The sequence below is a fragment of the Botryllus schlosseri genome, chromosome 13 (assembly GCF_051294905.1).
Source record: "Botryllus schlosseri isolate E-star chromosome 13, Bs_hap1, whole genome shotgun sequence".
NCBI classification, from domain to species: domain Eukaryota; kingdom Metazoa; phylum Chordata; class Ascidiacea; order Stolidobranchia; family Styelidae; genus Botryllus; species Botryllus schlosseri.
The window spans coordinates 1,211,368-1,231,295 of NC_137248.1; the positions used below are offsets into that span (position 1 = coordinate 1,211,368).

At 39.6% G+C, this 19,928-nt stretch overlaps 1 protein-coding gene across 3 annotated transcripts; it reads left to right on the plus strand.

Moving 5' to 3' along the window:
- The first annotated feature begins 1,732 nt into the window (after positions 1-1,732).
- LOC145453350 (transcription initiation factor TFIID subunit 5-like) lies at positions 1,733-16,684 on the plus strand. 3 transcript variants are annotated; one of them, XM_080331316.1, is made up of 14 exons: positions 1,733-2,128; positions 2,783-2,997; positions 3,869-3,980; positions 4,861-5,007; positions 5,714-5,876; positions 8,354-8,500; positions 9,564-9,764; positions 10,773-10,941; positions 11,718-11,865; positions 12,109-12,245; positions 12,313-12,438; positions 13,057-13,190; positions 14,820-14,997; positions 16,223-16,684. In XM_080331316.1, exons 2-14 carry the CDS (start codon positions 2,841-2,843, stop codon positions 16,435-16,437), a joined length of 2,034 nt encoding a protein of 677 aa, XP_080187442.1. In that variant the 5' UTR covers positions 1,733-2,128; positions 2,783-2,840; the 3' UTR covers positions 16,438-16,684. The 3 variants fall into 3 exon arrangements, with proteins under 3 accessions (XP_080187442.1, XP_080187443.1, XP_080187441.1); XM_080331315.1 differs by lacking the exon at positions 1,733-2,128 and having other exon boundaries at positions 2,741-2,997; XM_080331317.1 differs by lacking the exons at positions 1,733-2,128; positions 14,820-14,997; positions 16,223-16,684 and adding an exon at positions 13,351-14,746 and having other exon boundaries at positions 2,740-2,997.
- The last annotated feature ends 3,244 nt before the right edge of the window (positions 16,685-19,928 follow it).

Genomic DNA, 19,928 nt, shown 5'->3' on the forward strand with positions numbered 1-19,928 from the left:
TTTTGGTACATAAATTATATATTGTAAGCCTGCTGGGATGTTTTGCTTCTACAGTAAGAGAATTTGCGCATTGCATATCTCAAGAAATAAGTGAAGGCACAGAACACCACAAGGGCTCTCCGTGGTGTTAAGTTCCCAGTATCAAATTTCTTGAGCATTTGTCGTCCATGCGCCATGGCGAATCCCCGTTGGAATCCGGACGTATTGTATATGTAATCAAAATGCGGCTTTCGACGTTATCGGTGTATTATACGGTCAGGGGTGTACGAGTTTTGAGAAAATGTTAAAAGGGTGTACCACGACGAAAAAGGTTGAAGAGCACTGGCCTATAACATCAACACTTCTTGTCCTTCTACATTCTTTGGCCTGATACGGATATCCTTACAACTAGGGTTAGTTCGGATATCAATAATTTTCACTATCCGGATAACGGATATATCCGGATATTTTGGAATTTATCCAACCGGTTAACCGGATAATAACTGCTAAGTGAGACAATCGATTTCATTAGGTCTGCATGTAAAACGGATCGCAAAATCATTACACACTTACACAGTGTTATTGTAGAGTACCTACCAACGCGCGCAGTATGAGCGAATACGAGAAAACCACGCAAATTTGATGTTCACTGCTTCTGCAATGCCCTCTTTATAAAGCACAGATGCATCGATTGTGGGATCCTGTAGCCGGGACCTGAATTTTGTAACAAAGAGTCCACGTTTATTGAATGCTTTTTCAGCTTCCACAGAAGTGGGCTGAATAGAAAGCAGCGCTTCGTAGAGAGTCAAAACAAGGTTGGCAGGTCGTACGCCGGAAACTTCAACGGCTTTACATCCTTTTGACCATCCTTATGTTTAGGTTTGGAGTACTAGAAAGACGACTAGCTGATACTGGAATTGATGCCGACATGATACCTCGCTCTAATTCACGTGATCAGTCACGCAGCCAGCCGAAAATGTAGGGGGATTGAAATAAAATCAGGGGGTTTCGATCTTTTTTTCTAATTAATCATCAGCGGAAATCAATTACGCTTGCATGCACGCACATTTTTGCGAACATTCGATGTCATTCAGTTTCGCGGTGTCACTCTCAGAATCACTAATTAGAATCCACTTAACGGCATATCGTCAATAAGCCATCGAGAGATAGGAGCCAATGCATGCTGGGTCCGAGATGGTTAGGCTAGCGATTATATCGTTCGTAGGCCTATTGCAGATGCGCTTGTGTAGGTCAACGATAATATCGTGAGCACCAAGCCAATGAAGATGCGATTGTGCAGGCCAGCAATGGAATAGTGTGTACAGTGTACACTGCACATGGCCTATTGCAGATGCGATTCTTCAATCCAGTGGAACTATCGGCTTGTTGAAGACGCGATAAATCAGGCCAGAGACGATAGCCGAGCGCCCAATTTAACGATCTTCTCAGCAGGAGATCGCGTCACATTACCTTGTGCAATGTGTACAGACGCATCTCGCTAATTGGCAACACGCTTCTCGTTAATCGGCCGCGCCAACACTGAATACGACTTATTGAAGCTTACTAAAACGTGTAAAATGCATTAGCAACGATTCTTTTTTATCCGGTTAACCGGCAGAAAAATATCCGGATATCAGATAGTGAAAATACCTGCGGTTAACCGGTTAACCGGTTAACCGTTATCCGGATAATCCAACCCTACTTACAACCTCAAAATGAATCGAGATTTAGCGACATCTAGCGTTTGTAACACCAATTACGCGATTCTCGTCCATTCGAAGATAGCAACATTGCCGAAGCAAGGTTGTTGTCGATAGTATAGTGCCAGTCTGTGGTATAGCCAATATAAACAACGGAATCTAGTGAATACTGATGCAAGATAGCTGTAAACATTTAACCGGGTTTGTGGTCCGACTTTCCAGCATGAAAAATCTTCTAGCTGGGTCCTTGCCTCCATGCAACACCGTACTTATACTTATAATTATTACTTTTATGAACTGATATATCATTGATAATATATTGTAACAGTTGAGTATTGAAAACTCGGTATGATGATGAATGAATCTTTCTTTTCTTGATAATAACGTCATACTTATTATGTAGAAATTGGCCCTACTGGAATCTCGGTACGTTTTGCCTGATATATCAGGTGAGCAGCAATGATTCTCCATGTTGAAGACATTTAATCAAAGCGAATTCTGCAGCTGCATTTCTTTAATACGTGGTCGTGTCTTGAAATTCCGTGCCTTTGATTTGATACGAAGGAATGCCGAAAATGGATTTTTAAAAACATTCCGAAGTCACCTGTCACCCTGCCCGAACTTACTACTCAAACTGCTATTTTTCCACAGAGAGAGAGAGAATTTTTTTATTCATCATCGCAAAATAACACACACCCAAACAAAATATCTCTAAACATCAATATGTTTGTATCAGTAGGCTATTAGCGATTAGAAAGAGTTTTCACAGTAGAACATTTCATCTAAGACGGCCATTCTGTTGACGTGAGTCATGGAGTTTCAGCCGTAATGAAGCACAAACTGCCTCGTGATTCCCTAATACAAAAAAATGAAAATTAGGTTATCAACCATTATGCAAATTTATAGGCTTTGCGGACCCCCTGAAAAGGCTTCGCGGACCCCAGGTTGAGAACCACTGCTCTTGGACACCAACAAGTCTAACCATATCGGACTGGATGGACAGATAGGCCTATAACATGAGTCGTCAAAGCTGGTGCTAGGCCTGTACCCTTTCTATGTACATTTGATCACATCAAAATGTTAATAATTACTATTTTTTTCAGATTGAAATCCAAAACAATAGCACAAGAATACACCTGTCATCTGATAAAGACCCAAAAAATGGAGGTGGCTACTGGAATGCAGGAAAACACTGAAATCAAGATGGAAGGGTCGTCTGATAACCAGAAAACGTTACTGGCTGTTTTGCAGTTTCTCAAGAAAAATAATCTGGCCTCCACTGCCGCAATGCTCGAGCAGGAAGCGTCAAATGTTTCATGTAAGCTCCAATTTCAAAATATCCACTTCGTACGGCACCTCATTTATATATTCATCAAGTGTTTCATTGTATAGTAGGTCTATATTGACATTAAAATGAACCCGAATATTTTCGGCCTACACTCGCCAGGGTAAATTGTCAGCAGCTGTAGTAGAGAATTGAATATAACATTGTATATTATCAACCTTATCACCAAATATAGAGTCACCAGCATGAAAATTTGAACAATCAAGTCTTAACATATGCAATGATCTTTTCATTTCTCTACTCGTCGCTGACGATTACCCGTGACAAGTGTCTGCAGCAAATATTTGGGTTCACTTCAACATGAATATTTCATTCAATAGTATATTGAAGTTCTGTACTTCATAAGTTTCTTCATCGTTTTCTTTCTGGTCATGCAGCAAAAAATTTGAAACTGAAATTGTTTGTGTTTCATCTACAAATGCTATTTGACTATTTGTTGGATGTACTTGAAAGTCCTGGACTAGAGTCATTGCCCAGCTTTAGCTATTCAAACCAGTAAAAGTGAAGTTATTGGAGTACAAAAGTCTGGATTTGGAAAAATAGTATTTGGGTGGAAAATTCTTTAGGTATTTATTATACATCTACCCACCGTAAATACTATGATTTGAAATCCTAAATTTTGAACATCGATAACTTCGCTTCTACTGGTTAGAATCGCGCCAAAATTGGCGTGTAGCGTTTTTTAGGTAACCTAACAATTTCATCAAGAAGCCAGTAAAATTTGAAAATAGATATTTTTTGAAGAGCCCTAAGATACAATATGCATGTCACGACCCACCTATTGGAAACAACTAGTGTAATGCATGGCATATTTCCTGATCTTTTATCATCTTATTTTTCATAGCTGGTGATGGTAATTCGTCAGATCAAAAGCGATTTATTACCTCCGACGTTTCATCTCTCTTATCATCATATTCCAACAAAGCGGATCCATCAAGTTACCAAGACAACTACAGGTTCAACAGCTATTATCTTGATGACCGTACTTGATATATGTTGTTGTATCTGACACTCATAAGTAGGGCAAGTTCTTGTTGCAGTCAAATCCGTGGAAAGCTGCAGTTGATTTTCACAAAAGTTGCACTAAAAAGTGGCATTTATGGACAAGTTCCTTGAAATTATTAGGGTATGAGATACTCGAATCGTTCCGTATCCAAGGCACTGGGGCAAAACTCAGTGTTGACGACTTCAACAAAATCAATGGCATGAAAAAATGGACTTGGTGAAAATATAATTTTTGGCGGTCTAGCCTGAATGTACGTCAAATCAGAAAGGACCTCTAATTTAAACGACAGTGACATTCTGACATGAACAAGCGATCTATTTACACATAGTGCCAAATATTTGCAGTAAAAAATTAGTTGCATGAAAAAATGAAGAAAAGTTGGCAATATAAGATTCTTCTAGACAGCTTAAAACACCATACCGGTACTACATAACTTGCGAGTATTTAGAAAGCTGACGGAAGTTGTAAAAATAAGTGGCAGAAGTTGCAAAAACTTGCCCTACGTCCCTACTCATTAGTTTTTAATGTTATACTGGACTTCAGTAGCGAACAGTTTGGTAAAAACTATTGGATTTTCAAAATGCTGAACTGGAACTAGCACTAATCACTTTTCAAAACTCGCAACTAGAATTGAAATCGAACTAGCGACCTCAAAAATTCGCAGCTGACTAGCTAATACACATCTAAATAGATTCAATTCCAAAGCAATCGTCATTTCTAAAGGACGGGGTTTATAGTTTGACTCCCTAAACCCGCCCCTGGCCAGCCACGATACTGGTCATTACAACCCTGGTTTGCAACTTTTGTTCTGATAATGTGATTTTTTGCAGGATGCTGAAGCAGTTTATTGACTCGAACCTGGACTCTCACAAATGGGAGGTTTCACAAATTCTGTATCCCGTTTTTGTGCACATGTATCTCGAGCTCTTGTACAATAACCACGAAGGAAATGCGATGCAGTTTTTTCTCAAACACAGGTTCGTGATATTGGATTGGTTTTCACCCCACAAAATAATTGTTTTGATATTTTGGGCTGGACCACCCCTCCTACTCCCTTAGAACCTAAGTAGTCATCATTGCTGACTACGAATAGATTATAAGGTTACCATGCTATATCAGCCATTTTGTCCAGTTGTTAACATGGGGCTGACCAGTTATTAACAAATTATCAAAATTTCCAATTCCTTGATTTTATAATAAATAATTGAAGAGTTAGCCACCGTAAATACTATATTATTCAAATCCAAATTTTTCTACTGCAATAACTTCACTTCTAGTGGTTGGTATTGAGCCAAATTTGGTGTGCATCATCTCTGCTGACAGCCTAACAATTTTTTGGGGTTGACAGAAAAAATTTTAAAATTTTGTTTTTGATTTTAAATGATAACGTTCTACTGCAAGAAAATCGCTTCTACTGGTTGGAATCGAGCCAAAATTGGTGTGCAGCGTTATTTTCATTAACCTAACAATTTTATCTAATAGCCAGTGAAATCTGGAGAAAAATTTTTTTCTACTACACAGGCCTATTCTCAAATAGATTAGAATTACTGAATTCGCAAAAAAAAAAACTTGGGGATTGTACTGTATGTAAAGTTCAGTTCACATCTAATTAGAGTCCATTCCCATAAGCATGAGAATAGCAAATGTCTGTACAGCTTGGCTCATTTCTTATTGTATTTTCAGCCAAGATCTTGACGATTTTCACCACGAAGACCTGGTCAAGTTGTCCACCATGACCAGAAAGGATCAAATGGAGGGCAACGAACTGATGAGGGTGTTTCACAGCAGCGAGTTTGTCGTCAAGATGTCGAGAGACTCGTATCAAATGCTCAAGAGATACATTACCGTGAGTAACGTGTTCCTTCAATCGAGGAATCACGGAATTATTAAGTAGGGAAATATTTAGTTATAAATAATGCGGGGCGCAATGATTCGAGCACTCAAATCTGAATCGAGTATTAATTCTATTGATTTGGTTCTTACAGTGAGAGAATGACTGCTTTTCGAGTTCTGAATTGATACGCTTCTTATTAATTTGTCAACACAAGAAATATAGTTTTGATGTCACAAATTACGTTGGAATAGTTATGGTCGAAAAATAACGAAATAATCTTCGCTGTGGTGTAGAAGTAACGGACCTTATTTGATTTCCGGTCACATATAACTAGGTTCATAGGCGCCGACTTACGGGTGGCGCAGCCACCTCGTGACCACATCTACGAGGTGGCGGCCACCTCGTACAAAGTGCTCAAACGCCCAAGTGATTTGTGACCAGTAATTAGTAATAAGGCGAATCGATGCGACCTCGTTAGAGACGTCTTCGATTTCGATACGCGCGCGTGCCAGGCGCGTAACCACGTCATTTTGAAATGATCATTCTAACTCTAATATTCAGTTGCAATTCAATAATTGTGTAATCAGTGTACCGCGCGGCGGATTTGCGAGAAACGTGTTGTCAATTAGCGAGAAGAATCTGTCATGATCTCCCGCTGAGATGGTCTCGAAGTTAGGTCATTCATTCCCGTGAGCGTGGCAATCGTCGCTAGCCTGATTTATCGCGTTTGAATCAAGCCTGGTTCCGCAGGCTTCAACAATCGCATCTGCAATAGGCCCAGTTCACACTATATCATCGCTTAACTGCGCAATCGAATCTGCATTGGCGGCTTCGGCCTGGTGTGCATGATATCGTCGCTGGCCTACACTACACAACAGTATCTGCAAACTGCAATAGACCTGGAGGGAAAGAGATCATTGCTGGCCTATGGCCGAACTATCGCGTCTCGGGCCTAGCATGCTTTGGCTCCTATCTCTCCCTGGTTTCGAGACAATGCGGTCGAGTTTACGCTAATTAGTGATTGTTTTATGTCATATTGATTAAAAAGTGACATCGCGAAACTGAATAACATCAAATCGCTGCAAACAGACTTTAACGTGCGAAATTGATTCCCGCTAATGCTTAACGGAACGACCAGAAGATGTGTATCATGTCTCTAGTTATGAAATGCTACAAAGGTTTGAGATCGGTGCCATCAAGTTCGAACATTTTGATTTGCGAAAACTGTAGCGCCGAGACTGCGTAATACGCGCGCGTATTTCATTGTTCACCAGTGACTCGCTAATTGACAGCACTCCCGGACTCTATGGCAGTTCGCCTAAATTCGTCGATACGAAGAAATTATATGATCGCCATTTTCCCATTTACACATGTACTTGACCCTAATTGAATTGATGCTATATTGGTAAATAAGAAAAAAGAATCCAACCCCCCCTAATTTGTCGACTGGCCACTCGCCTAGCGTGTGCTGAGAAGCACTATCCTAGATCTCCTCTGCCGCCCAGGCGCCCAGATATACGTTCCGCTTTTCTGAAATCTAAATTATGTGCACTAGGGCTGTTCAAAAATAACTTTTTTTCCTGAATCTTGCGGGTTACGTGATTAAATCGTTAGGTTGCCTTAAAAAACGACGCACACCAAATTTGAATTCATTCCAACCAATATTCGCGGATTTCGTAGAGTTTGAAAATTTCGAATTTGCCTATGAATGCAAAAAAAAAATTTTTTCAAATTTTTCTTCCAGCCCCATAAAATTGTTGCGCTGTCTTCGATAACGATGCAAAACAAATTTGACTCAATTCCAAGCCGTGGAAGCGGAGTTATTTGAGTTTTTCGATGATAATTCTTGGATTATCCTTGATTGGGGGATTATCAAATGATGAGTTCACAGACAGCGCAAAATCTACGATACAAACTAAATGTAGAGGTCAAAAAATGTTTGATTTTGTAAACAATTTTGACAAATTTTGACCTAACGCTACAATTTTGACCTAATTTTGACTTTTTTTGACATGTCAAAAAAAAATCGCCCTAGTGATAACTTCACTATTCTTCGAAGCTACAATGAAATGTCTGTCTTGGCCGTCCTAGCCATATGACTCGGGTACAAGTCGAGTCAACACAAAAATTGACTCGAGTCGAGTCATTTTACGAATTTAAAAAAATGACTCGAGTCATTACAACCCGGCATAAGACGTATAATTGGATACGTTTTGCTTTTGATGAAATCCCTTTTTTTTGTTTATGTTTGTGGCTATAACGAAGTTATGCTCAAAAAGACAACTCGCGAGTAGTTGCGAAACTTGCACTCTGTGTTATTTGCTAGGAAATCGCATTTTCCGAACCACGGTTTTCGGTGTAGAATGACGTCTTATGCAAAATGATACTCATCCACCCCAAAGCGACTTTGTAGTCGATTTCATAAAGCATAAAACGTTCTTTCCTGTGACCTTTTTGCGTTATTTATGCTGTTCTTTTTCACGGGTCAGGACAAGAATCTACAGCTGATATCGGGCATCATCCAGGACCATATCTTTGTGGACGTGTTCGACGGCTTGCCCAGGACGCGAAATCAGATCCATTCCACGTCGGGCGGTCTGGGAGGTGACGCTCGCAGAGAAGAAAACAAAACAAAGGTCGGACACACTTCGGGTTTTTGGTGTGGGTCGCGGCACTTTATGCTGCGAAAATCTCTGTACTTGTGACATAAGAAAGTATTCGTAATTAGGGTCACTAAAATTGTACTTATTTATCCAAATTTTACTTGCTATTTGGTAAAAATTGTTTGGTCGCACAAAAAATCGCTGCACATCAAATTTGGCTCCATTCTCGCTCTAGGAGCGAAGATGTGGAAGAGTGGAAATTTTGGATTCAGTTGAAATTAAATAATGCTTTTTTTTCAAATTTTATTGGGTAGCCTATGGAATTGTTGTGATGTCTCTAAAAAAACGATGTATGACAAATTTAGCTCAATATCAACCGGTAGAAGCGAAGCTATTGTAGCGGCAAAGCTAAATCATAAAATTTCCTACTGTAAATACTCTTTTTTCAAATCCAAATTTTATACTCCCTCTCCCTCGCATGCAGCTATTTCTCCTGTGACGTCACTTATTATCTAATACACCATGTTTGCGAGCATGAGATCAAGTCACTAGCTTTAACTCATGAGCAGGGTTGTAAACAAGTCAGAAGGTTCCGAGTCACAAGTCAAATCTCACTTTTATAGTTTTGACTCGAGTCAAATCGAGTCATTCTCAATTCACCACCGAGCCGAGTCCAAGTCACGAAGTGGAGTGTCGAATTCGAGTCGTAATGTTTTGACTCAAGTCCTAGTCCAAGTCATTGTACTACACAAATTGACTCGAGTCGAGTCATTTTTCATTTTCAAGAAAATGACTCGAGTCAAGTCGAGTCACCAAAAAAATCGCGACTCGAGTCGAGTCATGACTCAATTCATTCCAACCCTGCTCATGAGTCATTTCGAGTCGCGAAATTACTTAGAACACTTATTCTAGCTGTCTAATAAGACTAATTAGAGCGAAATAATGGTAATATAATTCTAATCTAAATTTTTGAAATTTTTTATGCTTTCATTTTAATTCTAATCTAATTTCAAAGGTTTTGCGAACTCAGTAATTCTACTTTTCATCTAATTTGGAAAAGCTGAAAACGATTCTAGTTTCCTCTCTCTGGTTTCAGGTATTTTACGGACTTTTGAAAGAGCCTGACATCGACGTGACTCTCGATGACGAGGACGAACAATCGGGGGCAAACGACTCTGAACTGGGGGAGGGCGCGTCCAAACCCAAAAGGAAAAAGAAAAGGGAAATTTTGTCGAGAAAAAATAAGGCAGACCCGAACGCGCCTTCAAACACGAGAATTCCGCTTCCAGAACTAAAGGTATCGCTGGATTCCTTGTGTTTTATGACGGGGCATGCGCGGTTTGTGACCAGCAGAGATGGTCAAGGTTGTCAGAGTTGGTACTCGGTAAAAGTAGAATAGTAAATTTCTCTCAAATCACTCGTAGATATGTTGTTAGCATACCGCATACCACATTATCGGTTTTTAATTTCAAAATTCAAACTTTGAAAGCATGTAATTTTGCCTTGAAAACAGATAGTTGCAGAGACTATACAGAACTTCAACATATACAATTGAATAGTATATTGATATTGAAATGAACCCGAATATTTTCGGCTGACGCTCGTCAGGGGTAATCGTCAGCAACTAGTAGAGAATTGGAAAGAACATTGTATGTCAACAATCGTATCACCAAATACGACATAACCGGCATGAAATTTCAAATAATAATCCAACCGTGCAGATAGCTAGCTTCAGAGGACACATTTCACAAGTTACATAAGTTACGATAGCGGATGATAAAACCGGTAATTTGGAAATTTTTATAGCCTTTGTTGTTGGCTTGAGTAAAGAAGAGGTCATTTTTCAGACTCGTGTCCCGAAAGACCCATTTGAGTAATCGGTTGGACGTGATCGGTGTTTCCTGTGTAATTTTTCCTGTTAAATTTGCTTCGATTCCATCGAAATCCAGTTTTCACGTCTGTTACGGCGTGTTTTAGTTGTCTTTGTACGGTCGCCCAACTCTCAAAGCTATAAAAGAGGACGAATTGTGAAAAAAAGGGTCTATGTAGGACTAATCTTCAAAATAGGAAGGACGTATGATATCCCTTATGTAGTATGTAAAATATTTGAGTTCATTTCAATATGAATATATTATTCAATTGTGGATTGAAAACTTAATAGCGGAAGAACTCTAGAAGGTATCACCGCTATATATAAAGTGGAAGTAAGCAAAATGTACTTGACTGCACTGGAAAAGCAGGAGCACTTCGCGACTGACCAGCTCTGGCAACATATGTGCGGTTGTGTGACTTGCCTCTTTTTCAGGACGTGGACAGGGCCGAAAAAGTGGCCGCTATCAAAGAAAGCCTGAAACGAGTCCGACTCGGGGGCCCGGACGTTGTTGCCCCGACCGTTTGCTGCTACACATTTACAAATGCGTTCAGCGGGGTGGCGGCCGTCAACATTAGCGACGATTCGTCTTTGCTGGCTGCAGGTAAATGCTTTTTTATGAATATTTCATCTTATGCAATGGACTGTAGGAGTGTTCATTTTTTTCCTTCTAATTTTACTGGCCCTTGGCAAAAAAATTGTTAGGTTGGTTAAAAATCGTTGTACCCCAAGTTGGGCTCAATTTCAATCGGCAGAAGCAAAGTTAGTGGAGCAGAAAATTTTGGATTCAAAGTAATACTATTTACGGTGGGTGGTTCTAAAATTAATAATTAGGGCAATTTTTTTTAAAACTATAAAACATAAGATTTTAACCTAAAAAATCAAAATTTTGATATTTTTTGACTTTATAAAATCTTTATTTTGACCTAACGTATGCAAATTAGGTGTTTTCCCACATAATGTTATAATTGTACTACTTATCTTCATTTCTGGTTCAAACTGTCCGTCCTTACGAATTAGTTCGGCCTGAAAAAACCTTTTTGACTCCAAAACTGACAAATTTTTTCATGAAAAACTAGATTTTAATGAAATCTGGACATATGAAGAATTCCAGTAGTTACAACATCACGTATTATGGTAGAAATAATTAAAATATGCTTTAGTACAGTAACGGAAGATACTTTCCTACAGTCTCGGGTTGAAAGTGTTAGTCCTTACTAAGTAGCTTGCCAAGAATGGAGTAAACAGTATCGGAACTAAAATTTCCGTCTATAAATTAATTATCAGTGGCATGGAGAGTACTCGGGGAAAATGATCTCTCGCCATCGACTCAAATTGTTCGAGTACTCAATCGTTGTGCTTACAAGCCCATTTTCACAGGATTTCAGGACTCGTACATCAGGGTATGGAGTTTGACACCTCACAGCTTGAAAAACATCAAATCTGCCCCGGAACTGGCTCTGCTTGACAAGGAAGCGGACGATATTCTGGACAGAATGATGGATGAAAGAACGGCTTCCGACAGCAGGTCGAAGGTTTATAATTTGACAACGATATTCTAAATTCTAATAGATTAGCCGGGTTCAATCTATTTACAAATGTCAGTGCAATACATTCAAAACATGGCATAAGCAGATTACTCTCTCCAAGAGAACAATAAGGGAATTTTTAACGGGGTCGAGTAGATCTTCAAAAAGTGTACATATTTACATTGCCATTACTCTTTTTGTGTTGGCTATCTGACTATTTTGACCATGTATGTACATTTCAGGACTTTGCTTGGTCACACCGGTGTCGTGTATGGTGTCAGCTTCAGCCCTTGTAGAGAATTCCTCATATCTTCGTCAGAGGATGGCACTGTGAGACTGTGGAGTCTGCTGACGTGGACCAATCTAGTCGTGTATAAAGGTAATTATAATATTTGTTTTGATGCTTTTTTTCAAATATAAAAAAATGGTGTATATTATTCATATAGGGCATTTGTGGCCAGTGTGGGATATCAGCTTCAGCCCTCACGGATACTATTTTGCCTCCTGCGGACAAGACAGGACGGCCAGGTTGTGGTCAACTGACCATCACCAACCATTGAGAGTCTTTGCAGGTACGCGATCGTACATAGTTGATCATTACATGAATTCTGGCATATGTGTGTCTGTTCCATAAAAATGTAGTTCAATGACCAGTAAGGCAAGTATTTGTTGCAGTTAAATCCGCGGAAAGTTGCATTTATTTATTTATCTTTGACAAAAGACCACATTTTGCTCGGTTGACCAAAAAAAAGGTCAATTTACCGGCTCAGCTCCCAAAATACCCGTACTTCGGTGCTGATTTACGGTGTTTCAGTCGAATTTGGCCGTGTATTTCACCAAAACCGAAAATACTTTCATGAAAAATCGAAAAAGTTGCAAAGAGTTGCATGAAAAAAATGGACAAAAGTTGCAAAAAGTTGCACCATAAGATTCATTAAAACAGCATTCCACGTATCTTACGAGAAGCTGCCATAAGCTGTAAAAAAAAGTTGCAAAAGTTGCAAAAACTTGCCCTAAGGATCAGGTTAAAAACTGGGTATTAGGCTTCGAATCAAGTACACAACAGTATTGATAATGTTCATAACGTTAAAGATGATAGTGTGTCACCAGAATTAATGCTCGACTCATAGTTGAGTACTCGAATCATTCCACCCAGCCCGAACGATTACCGACGTCTCTTGCTTGAGCAGGGCATCTCTCCGACGTGGACTGTGTCGCAATACATCCAAATTCAAATTACATCGCCACCGGGTCTAGCGATCGTACGGTACGCGTTTGGGATAATCTCAACGGAAATTGTGTGCGAGTATACACTGGACATAAGGTAATGCTATGTTACTTTGATTATGATTTCAAGTGTTATATGATGCCTGCTTTACACACTAAAAAGGTAATCATCGGTATTCAAATAGAAATGATACAATGTTGATATATAATGTTCTTTACAATTCTCTAGTAGCCTACATTACTTTGTTGAATTGCAGGAAGTACGTCTTTATGTGTTGCAGGCAGCAGTTGCGTTGTCGTGAAAATCACGTTGGTCTTCACATTCACTGACGTCATGTTTTGTGATACGATTGTTAATATACGATGTTCTTTTGAGTTCTCTACTAATTGCTGACGATTGCCCCTGACGAGTGTCAGCCGAAAATATTCGGGTTCATTTCAATGTAAATATACTACTCAATTGTATATTGAAGTTTTGTACCTCCAAGAAGCTGTTCAAAATTCTCTACCTAGAGTCATATAGGTCACACCATGTCCTACCTAGTTAAGTTCATTTATTGTTGTTTCATGTGCCAATGTTGTTTTCTTTACGGTTGGACAAATCAATAAATATCTCTCTCTCTCTCTCTAGTAGTAACTAGTTGCTGGCAATTACCCCTGACAGACGTCAGCCGAAAATATTCAGGTTTTGAAGTTCTTGTAGTACTATGAAAAGTAATAACACTTTGTAACTGGCCGTTTACGTTTCAGACAGATTTGGACAACTAGATAACTAATTTGAACATTGTTTCTTCTGTCATGAAATGTTTGCCGTACCCCCAATCCACGATCAAAACAGCACTTTGTCAAGCCACCCCAAAGGGTGGTCTTGGGCCCCCATAATAGGGAGAAAATAACAAAGGGATGGCGATTGGGGAACGAAAACGTACGAAGGGGGTGAGAGTAATAGAACGTCTAGTGAGATATATTTAATAAACCGACAACCAGACACAGTCATGAGTCAACAAATGCATGTTTCAAACGGCTTATTCTGTAACTGTTGTGACATTTGACTGAAAAAAAGGTTGTTGAAACTGGTCTTAAAAGCATCGGCCCGGAAAAATGACCATTTTTTAGTCAATTCCCCAGCGATCATAGTTAGCTGTGTAAATTACTCGTTTGTATGTCCTCTTTCGGATCCGAAAATATGGGGGGTGAAAATCTGTGTCGACCTTAGTAACAAGGCGATGAGTAGACAAATGCAGGGAACCACTGGTCGAGACTTCTTAATATAACTTAAAAATGTTGTATTTATTATTATAAGCCTACTATTAATTTGCCGGAGGGAATGGCAAACCCAAATTTGAAGCAAGAGGTGGAATCGCGCGAAGAAAATTTTCGAGTTGAAGAGATCTGGGCAAAGACATACCACTTTATGTTAATTTGCAGAATAATAGAGGCCATTAAATAGTGCAAAATTGCTCACTGCATCTCGCACCCCCAAGTCGACCGTGGTCCCCTGTTTAAGAACCACTGAATTAGACTAATTAGAGCGAAATTCCGACAATCTAATTTCTGTTTGGCTCATTTCGCGACCATGCCTGATTTGACATGAAGTGAACTCAGTTTTTGTTGTATTTCTTAGTAATTTAGAATTAATTTGAATTTCCAAATCGTTTCCAACTGTGTAATCCTAATCTAATTTGGTCAATCTGTAAATTTTCTAATTGTCCGGCTCTGGTTTCAGGGCAGCATTTCATGTTTGACTTGGAGTCCGGACGGCAAGTACCTAGCGTCTGGCGGTGTTGACAAGCAAGTTCTCGTTTGGGATATTCCTAACAAGGTGTTGATTGCGGAATTTGCGGATCACAGCTCTATGGTTTGCGCTCTCTCCTTTAGTAGAGACGGGGAGGTTCTGGCCTCGGGTGAGCGCTCTTTTTTTCTTGATTTATTATTGGGTTGTATAGCAAGGGGTGTTGTAGATATGGCTGGTCACAATGATTCCTGTACTATAATCTCAATCGAGTTTTGATAATGTACGACCCATGCGGCCCAGTTTAGTTATCTACTACGGTTATAGTTTTGATACTGTTTTACTCAGTGGAAGGCTATGAACTTGATTGGTCGTGTCGCAGCATACTAAGCATTTACAACAAAGCCACGCACGTTAGTGGAAATGATATATTTGTAAAGTTGTGATTTACCCACAGCATTGTCTGAGAGTGCAATGAAAACGGAATGGTCGAAAAAATACTAAATCATCTATAGTGTGGTATAGAAATGGCATCATATTCCTCGTGGTCGCATGAAAGGTACACATATCTGAACTTTCCACGTCATTCACACTGTTGTGATGTTATAATGAGTGTCATACTCGTTCTTATGAGGATAAATTCTTGATATGAACTGCACATGATTTTTGCAGTGTGTCTTTCTAAATCAGAGTGCAATTGCACAAATTTAGTAATTCTAATTGTGATCAAATTTGGAAAATAATTGTGCAGCTATATTCGTAGTTCTAATCTACTTTGGAAACGCTGAAAACTTACCTAGTTGTTCAAGTCCGTCGCCAATATGCATGCCACTGTATATCTATTCTAGTATGGGCACATGTACAACTTTTTTCAAATTTCACTGGCTGCTTCTTGAAATCTTTCGGTTACCTAGGAAATGATGCACTTCATACCACGGTTGTAGCCAAGTCGCAAGTCTATCTCACTTTTATAGTCTTGACTCGAGTCGAGTCCAAGTCGTCGAGTAGAGGGGTGGAGTCACAGTGTTATGACTCGAGTTCGAGTCCAAGTCATTGTGTTGAGTGTTCAGTTTCGAGCTGAAGTTTTGTTAAAGCCACTTTTTCCAGCCCTGCTTGGCGACATCGAATGCCCAATTTTAACAGTTTCTGGTCGCATTTTCAGGTACCAGTATTAATAAACGAAGTACCAATAGTGTGGTAACTTTACTATTCTTCGAAATTACAATGAAATTTTTGTCTTGGTACACCCAGTCTTGAATCACATGACTCGATCCGAGTCAATGCACAGATTGACTCAAGTGGGGTCAATTCATTTTCCGTATTTTGAGAAAGTGACTCGAGTCGATTCATGACTCGAGTCATTACTACCCAGTTACTCACTCCTTGCGTTTACACAGGAGGCACCGACAACACAGTGAAAATCTGGGATTTCCAGCGCGCGATCGCGGACATCGACACTTACGACATCAACCTGAACCAAGGCAACGTATCACTGCCAGACAACGGAAACTATTTGATATCGACTTTCACAACAAAATCGACGCCCATATTGCACCTGCACTTTACCCGGAGGAACTTACTGCTTGCTGTAGGATCGTACACGCCAACGTGACTCGTACGTTGTGCTGATGTCGAGTCTTTCAAAGAGTGTGATGCCGATAAGGTTACCGCGATGACCTGGGCTGGATCGCACAGCGCGAGCAATGCAACGGGATGATGGATGTTGATTTTTTTAACCGTTAGACCCGATATATTCAGTCGGTGTTCAAAAGATATGACATCTAGCGCAAGGCGCATTTCCAAAACTTTAAAGCCATTGCTAAAGTTTTGACATGAAATAAACTAGAAGGCTGCATCTAGACCAGTGGTTCCCAACCTTTTTCGACTCATCGCCCCCTTTTCAAGCTCAAGGCCGATCATCGTCCCCCAGATTTTGTGAACCGAAAAATCGGTATACAATCTGTAGTCATCGGCGGGTTGACTAAAAATTAAAAAAAAAGGTCATTGCTCCGAATTGACTCAAAAATACCCGTTTTAACGCGTCATTGCCCCCTTTGTCCATTTTCGCCCCCCTAGGCCGCCAAATCGCCCACGTTGGGAACCACTGATCTAGACGCTTGTAAGAATCATATCAATATTCCAAGTGTAGCAACAGTGGATTATAGTGTTCTGACTTCATTCTACCAACTTGCCGATATTTCTTTCTAAGTTAACTATCTGCTCGAGTACTGACTATAATTGGTCCAGTTGTAATACCGTCCTTACTGCATATCACATGCTAAGTCTCTCATGCTGGTGTAGAGCATGGTGCCATGTGTCAGCGTGCTTTGGTAGCAAGATGTGGTCGGTGATGAATCATTTCTACTTTTTTTTGGAGTGTTACGCAAAACTAGACAGGGGACACTCACTTTTTTACTTCCTTGCTAATCGTTACATCGTGACCTCCTCCGACGTGTGTTTACTGCTTTACCAAGGGATGGACGGAGGTGGTAATGCTACTCTGAGTATTAAGTAGGTTTTACCTGGAGTGATTCTCAACCGGGGGTCCGCGAAACCTCCAAATTTATTATTGTTTTAATTAGAGAAATCATGTGGCGATTCGCTTCATACTCGCCAAAACTTTAGGACTTCCATCACTAGAACGGTCGTCTGAGACAAAATATCCTAGTTTGCAGACTCATTTCAATTGCCAATAGCCTACTGCTACAAACTAGGGTTACCATAAGTCCTCTTTTTTGACTTTTTTGCAAGTGTCCTCGGAGGACGCCCTTTTGTCCTCTCTTTTGAGATTTTGTCCTCTTTTTTGAGAATTGTGGTCATATATATATAGCAAAATGCGACTGAGATGCCGTAAATCAGCACCGAAGTGATGCCCTGTCGGGTATTTTGGGAGCTGAGCGGAAAGTTGACCTTTTCGAGAATTCTGCAGTTTTGCAAGTATGAAAAAGTGTCTTTTTTTAGATTTCCAAAATATGGTAACCCTACTACAGACGTATTGCTGTTTAGAGGTGTTTTGCTGCGGTTTGTGTAAAAATGAAAAGTTGGAGATACTAAGGTCAAACATTTTGGGTTTGAAGAAGTCATTTGTGGCTGTTCATCACAAGCGGACAGTTGATATTTGCACAAGACACATGTTGGTTGCATGATAATTGAGCTAATAATGAACGAAAACTTCAGGGGGTCTGTGAAGACAAAATGGTTGAAAACCATTAGATTAGGATTGAAGACTCCAGGCAGTTTTTCAAGCAAATCCTTCGGAGATTGTCTGCACAACATCTGTGTTGGACATATCAAATACAGTAAGACGATTCAGAAATGTTCTTTCATTTACGCGATTCACCGTTAGCTGGGTGCATATTTGCAGAGTAACAGTGTCAAGTATTTGTTTAAGCTTGATCAAATGCACGTTCCATGCTCGAAAACCTGTGTTTACCTTGTCATAAGCAACCCAGAGCTAGGATCAAACCACACCCCTTATCCTGAATGGAAGACTGTTATGTTCACTGATCACGCCTCATTCTTAAGACCAGTAGTATTGGTGATATTGATTTTTCCCAAGTACCTGTAATCGTTTTGACGAGAAATGAGAATTAGCTCGCAAGCGCTACATTCGTGGTTTGTAGTGTATCTCTATCAGTAATGCATGCCCTTAATATCTAATTTGGCACATATTGATATAGCCAGAATCGTAGGCGACTTGGGGCTCACACAGAGGAACTGGGTTGGTCAACTGATAAATGTTTCACTTCTACCGAATGAGATTAGAATTTAATTCCGAATTTCAACAAAAATCAAGTTCACTTCGTATCAAACCCGAGTTGGTTCTCGTAAGTGTGAGAATAGCGAATGTATGTGCACCAAGCTTGGCTTGTTTTGTCCTATACACTTCTCTAGCATTTTCAAGAGAACCCTAAACTATAATACAATTGCAGCGTAGAAACATTTAACTATTAAATTACCTGCATTTTATTCTAATTAAGCAACTAGAATTCTCTATCCGCAGACCAGAACTGCTTATTTGTTGAGTAGCACAACACTTCCGTGCATGCTGGAGCATTGGTTTCTGGAATGTTTACATGTGGCCGAGTTCAAAATAGCAAATACAGTAAATACTCGACTTCTGTAAATATTATTGTGAAGAATGATGGTAATTCAGTGTTGCAATTTATTGCCTCTCACTTTTTCTAATAAATCATAACCAGAGGTGGTCAAAGTAGTCAAGAAAGCTACTCGAGTGAAAGTAGCGACGAAAAAATTTACTTAAGTACAAGTAGAAGTACTTCTTCCATAAGCAACCTAAAACTACTTGAAGTAGAAGTGACTGACTTTAAAAAGTACTAGAGTAAGTAAGTAGTTGTGAAACCATCCTAATTTGTTCACATGGATTGTATAAAGGTGCAAAGCTATGCCGAAGGTTGATGCTTGATTTATATTGATGCATACCAGCAGGTAGCCAATTTTTGATAGCGTAAGCATTCGTCCACATCATGGGATGAAAATGATAGGATTGATAGGGAAATGCGATACTTATCCTGTTTTCTCGAACAGCACGTTTCAGAAAATAGCATGGTATGGCGCCATTCCCCATATTATAAGGTCCGTAGTTTAGTCGAAGAGCAAAACGGAGAAGTTGTATAGGATACGGTGTAAACACTTTGCGCGATTAGTAAACGTTAATAAAAAATTATGGTGGACCGTAAAAATGCCATATTGTGTAGCTTCATTTCCGTAAATTAAATGCATTACAATACTTGCTTTTATACTTCAACATGTATGTTATCAAGACAAAAGAACTGATAGTAATTATAACTCAAAGTATATGATACTGAGCATTGAAAATGAAACACAAATACTAGTTCGAAAAGTGGAACACGTTTTTCATGCCTTTAGTCCACAAAGTTTCAAAGGTGGTATGCTAAAACAGCTCTAAAACTAAAAAAATATGTCAGAGTCCACTTTTCCGGGTTAGGACACGCCATGGACATGCTAGATTACGATATGACAAGTAAATGCTAGATTGCGAAACATCAGTTTCAAACGTTATGATGAGCAATATATACTGCTATTCATATGGGCGAAGGGCGACAATGTGGTGTGAACTCA

Excerpts from the sequence above, each read along its gene's own strand:
- LOC145453350 (XM_080331315.1), top strand. The coding sequence starts at position 2,757 with ATGTTAATAATTACTATTTTTTTCAGATTGAAATCCAAAACAATAGCA. Across the intron at positions 5,008-5,713 it reads CAGTTTTTTCTCAAACACAG|CCAAGATCTTGACGATTTTC; the intron begins GTTCGTGATATT and ends TTGTATTTTCAG. Across the intron at positions 12,246-12,312 it reads CAATCTAGTCGTGTATAAAG|GGCATTTGTGGCCAGTGTGG; the intron begins GTAATTATAATA and ends TTATTCATATAG.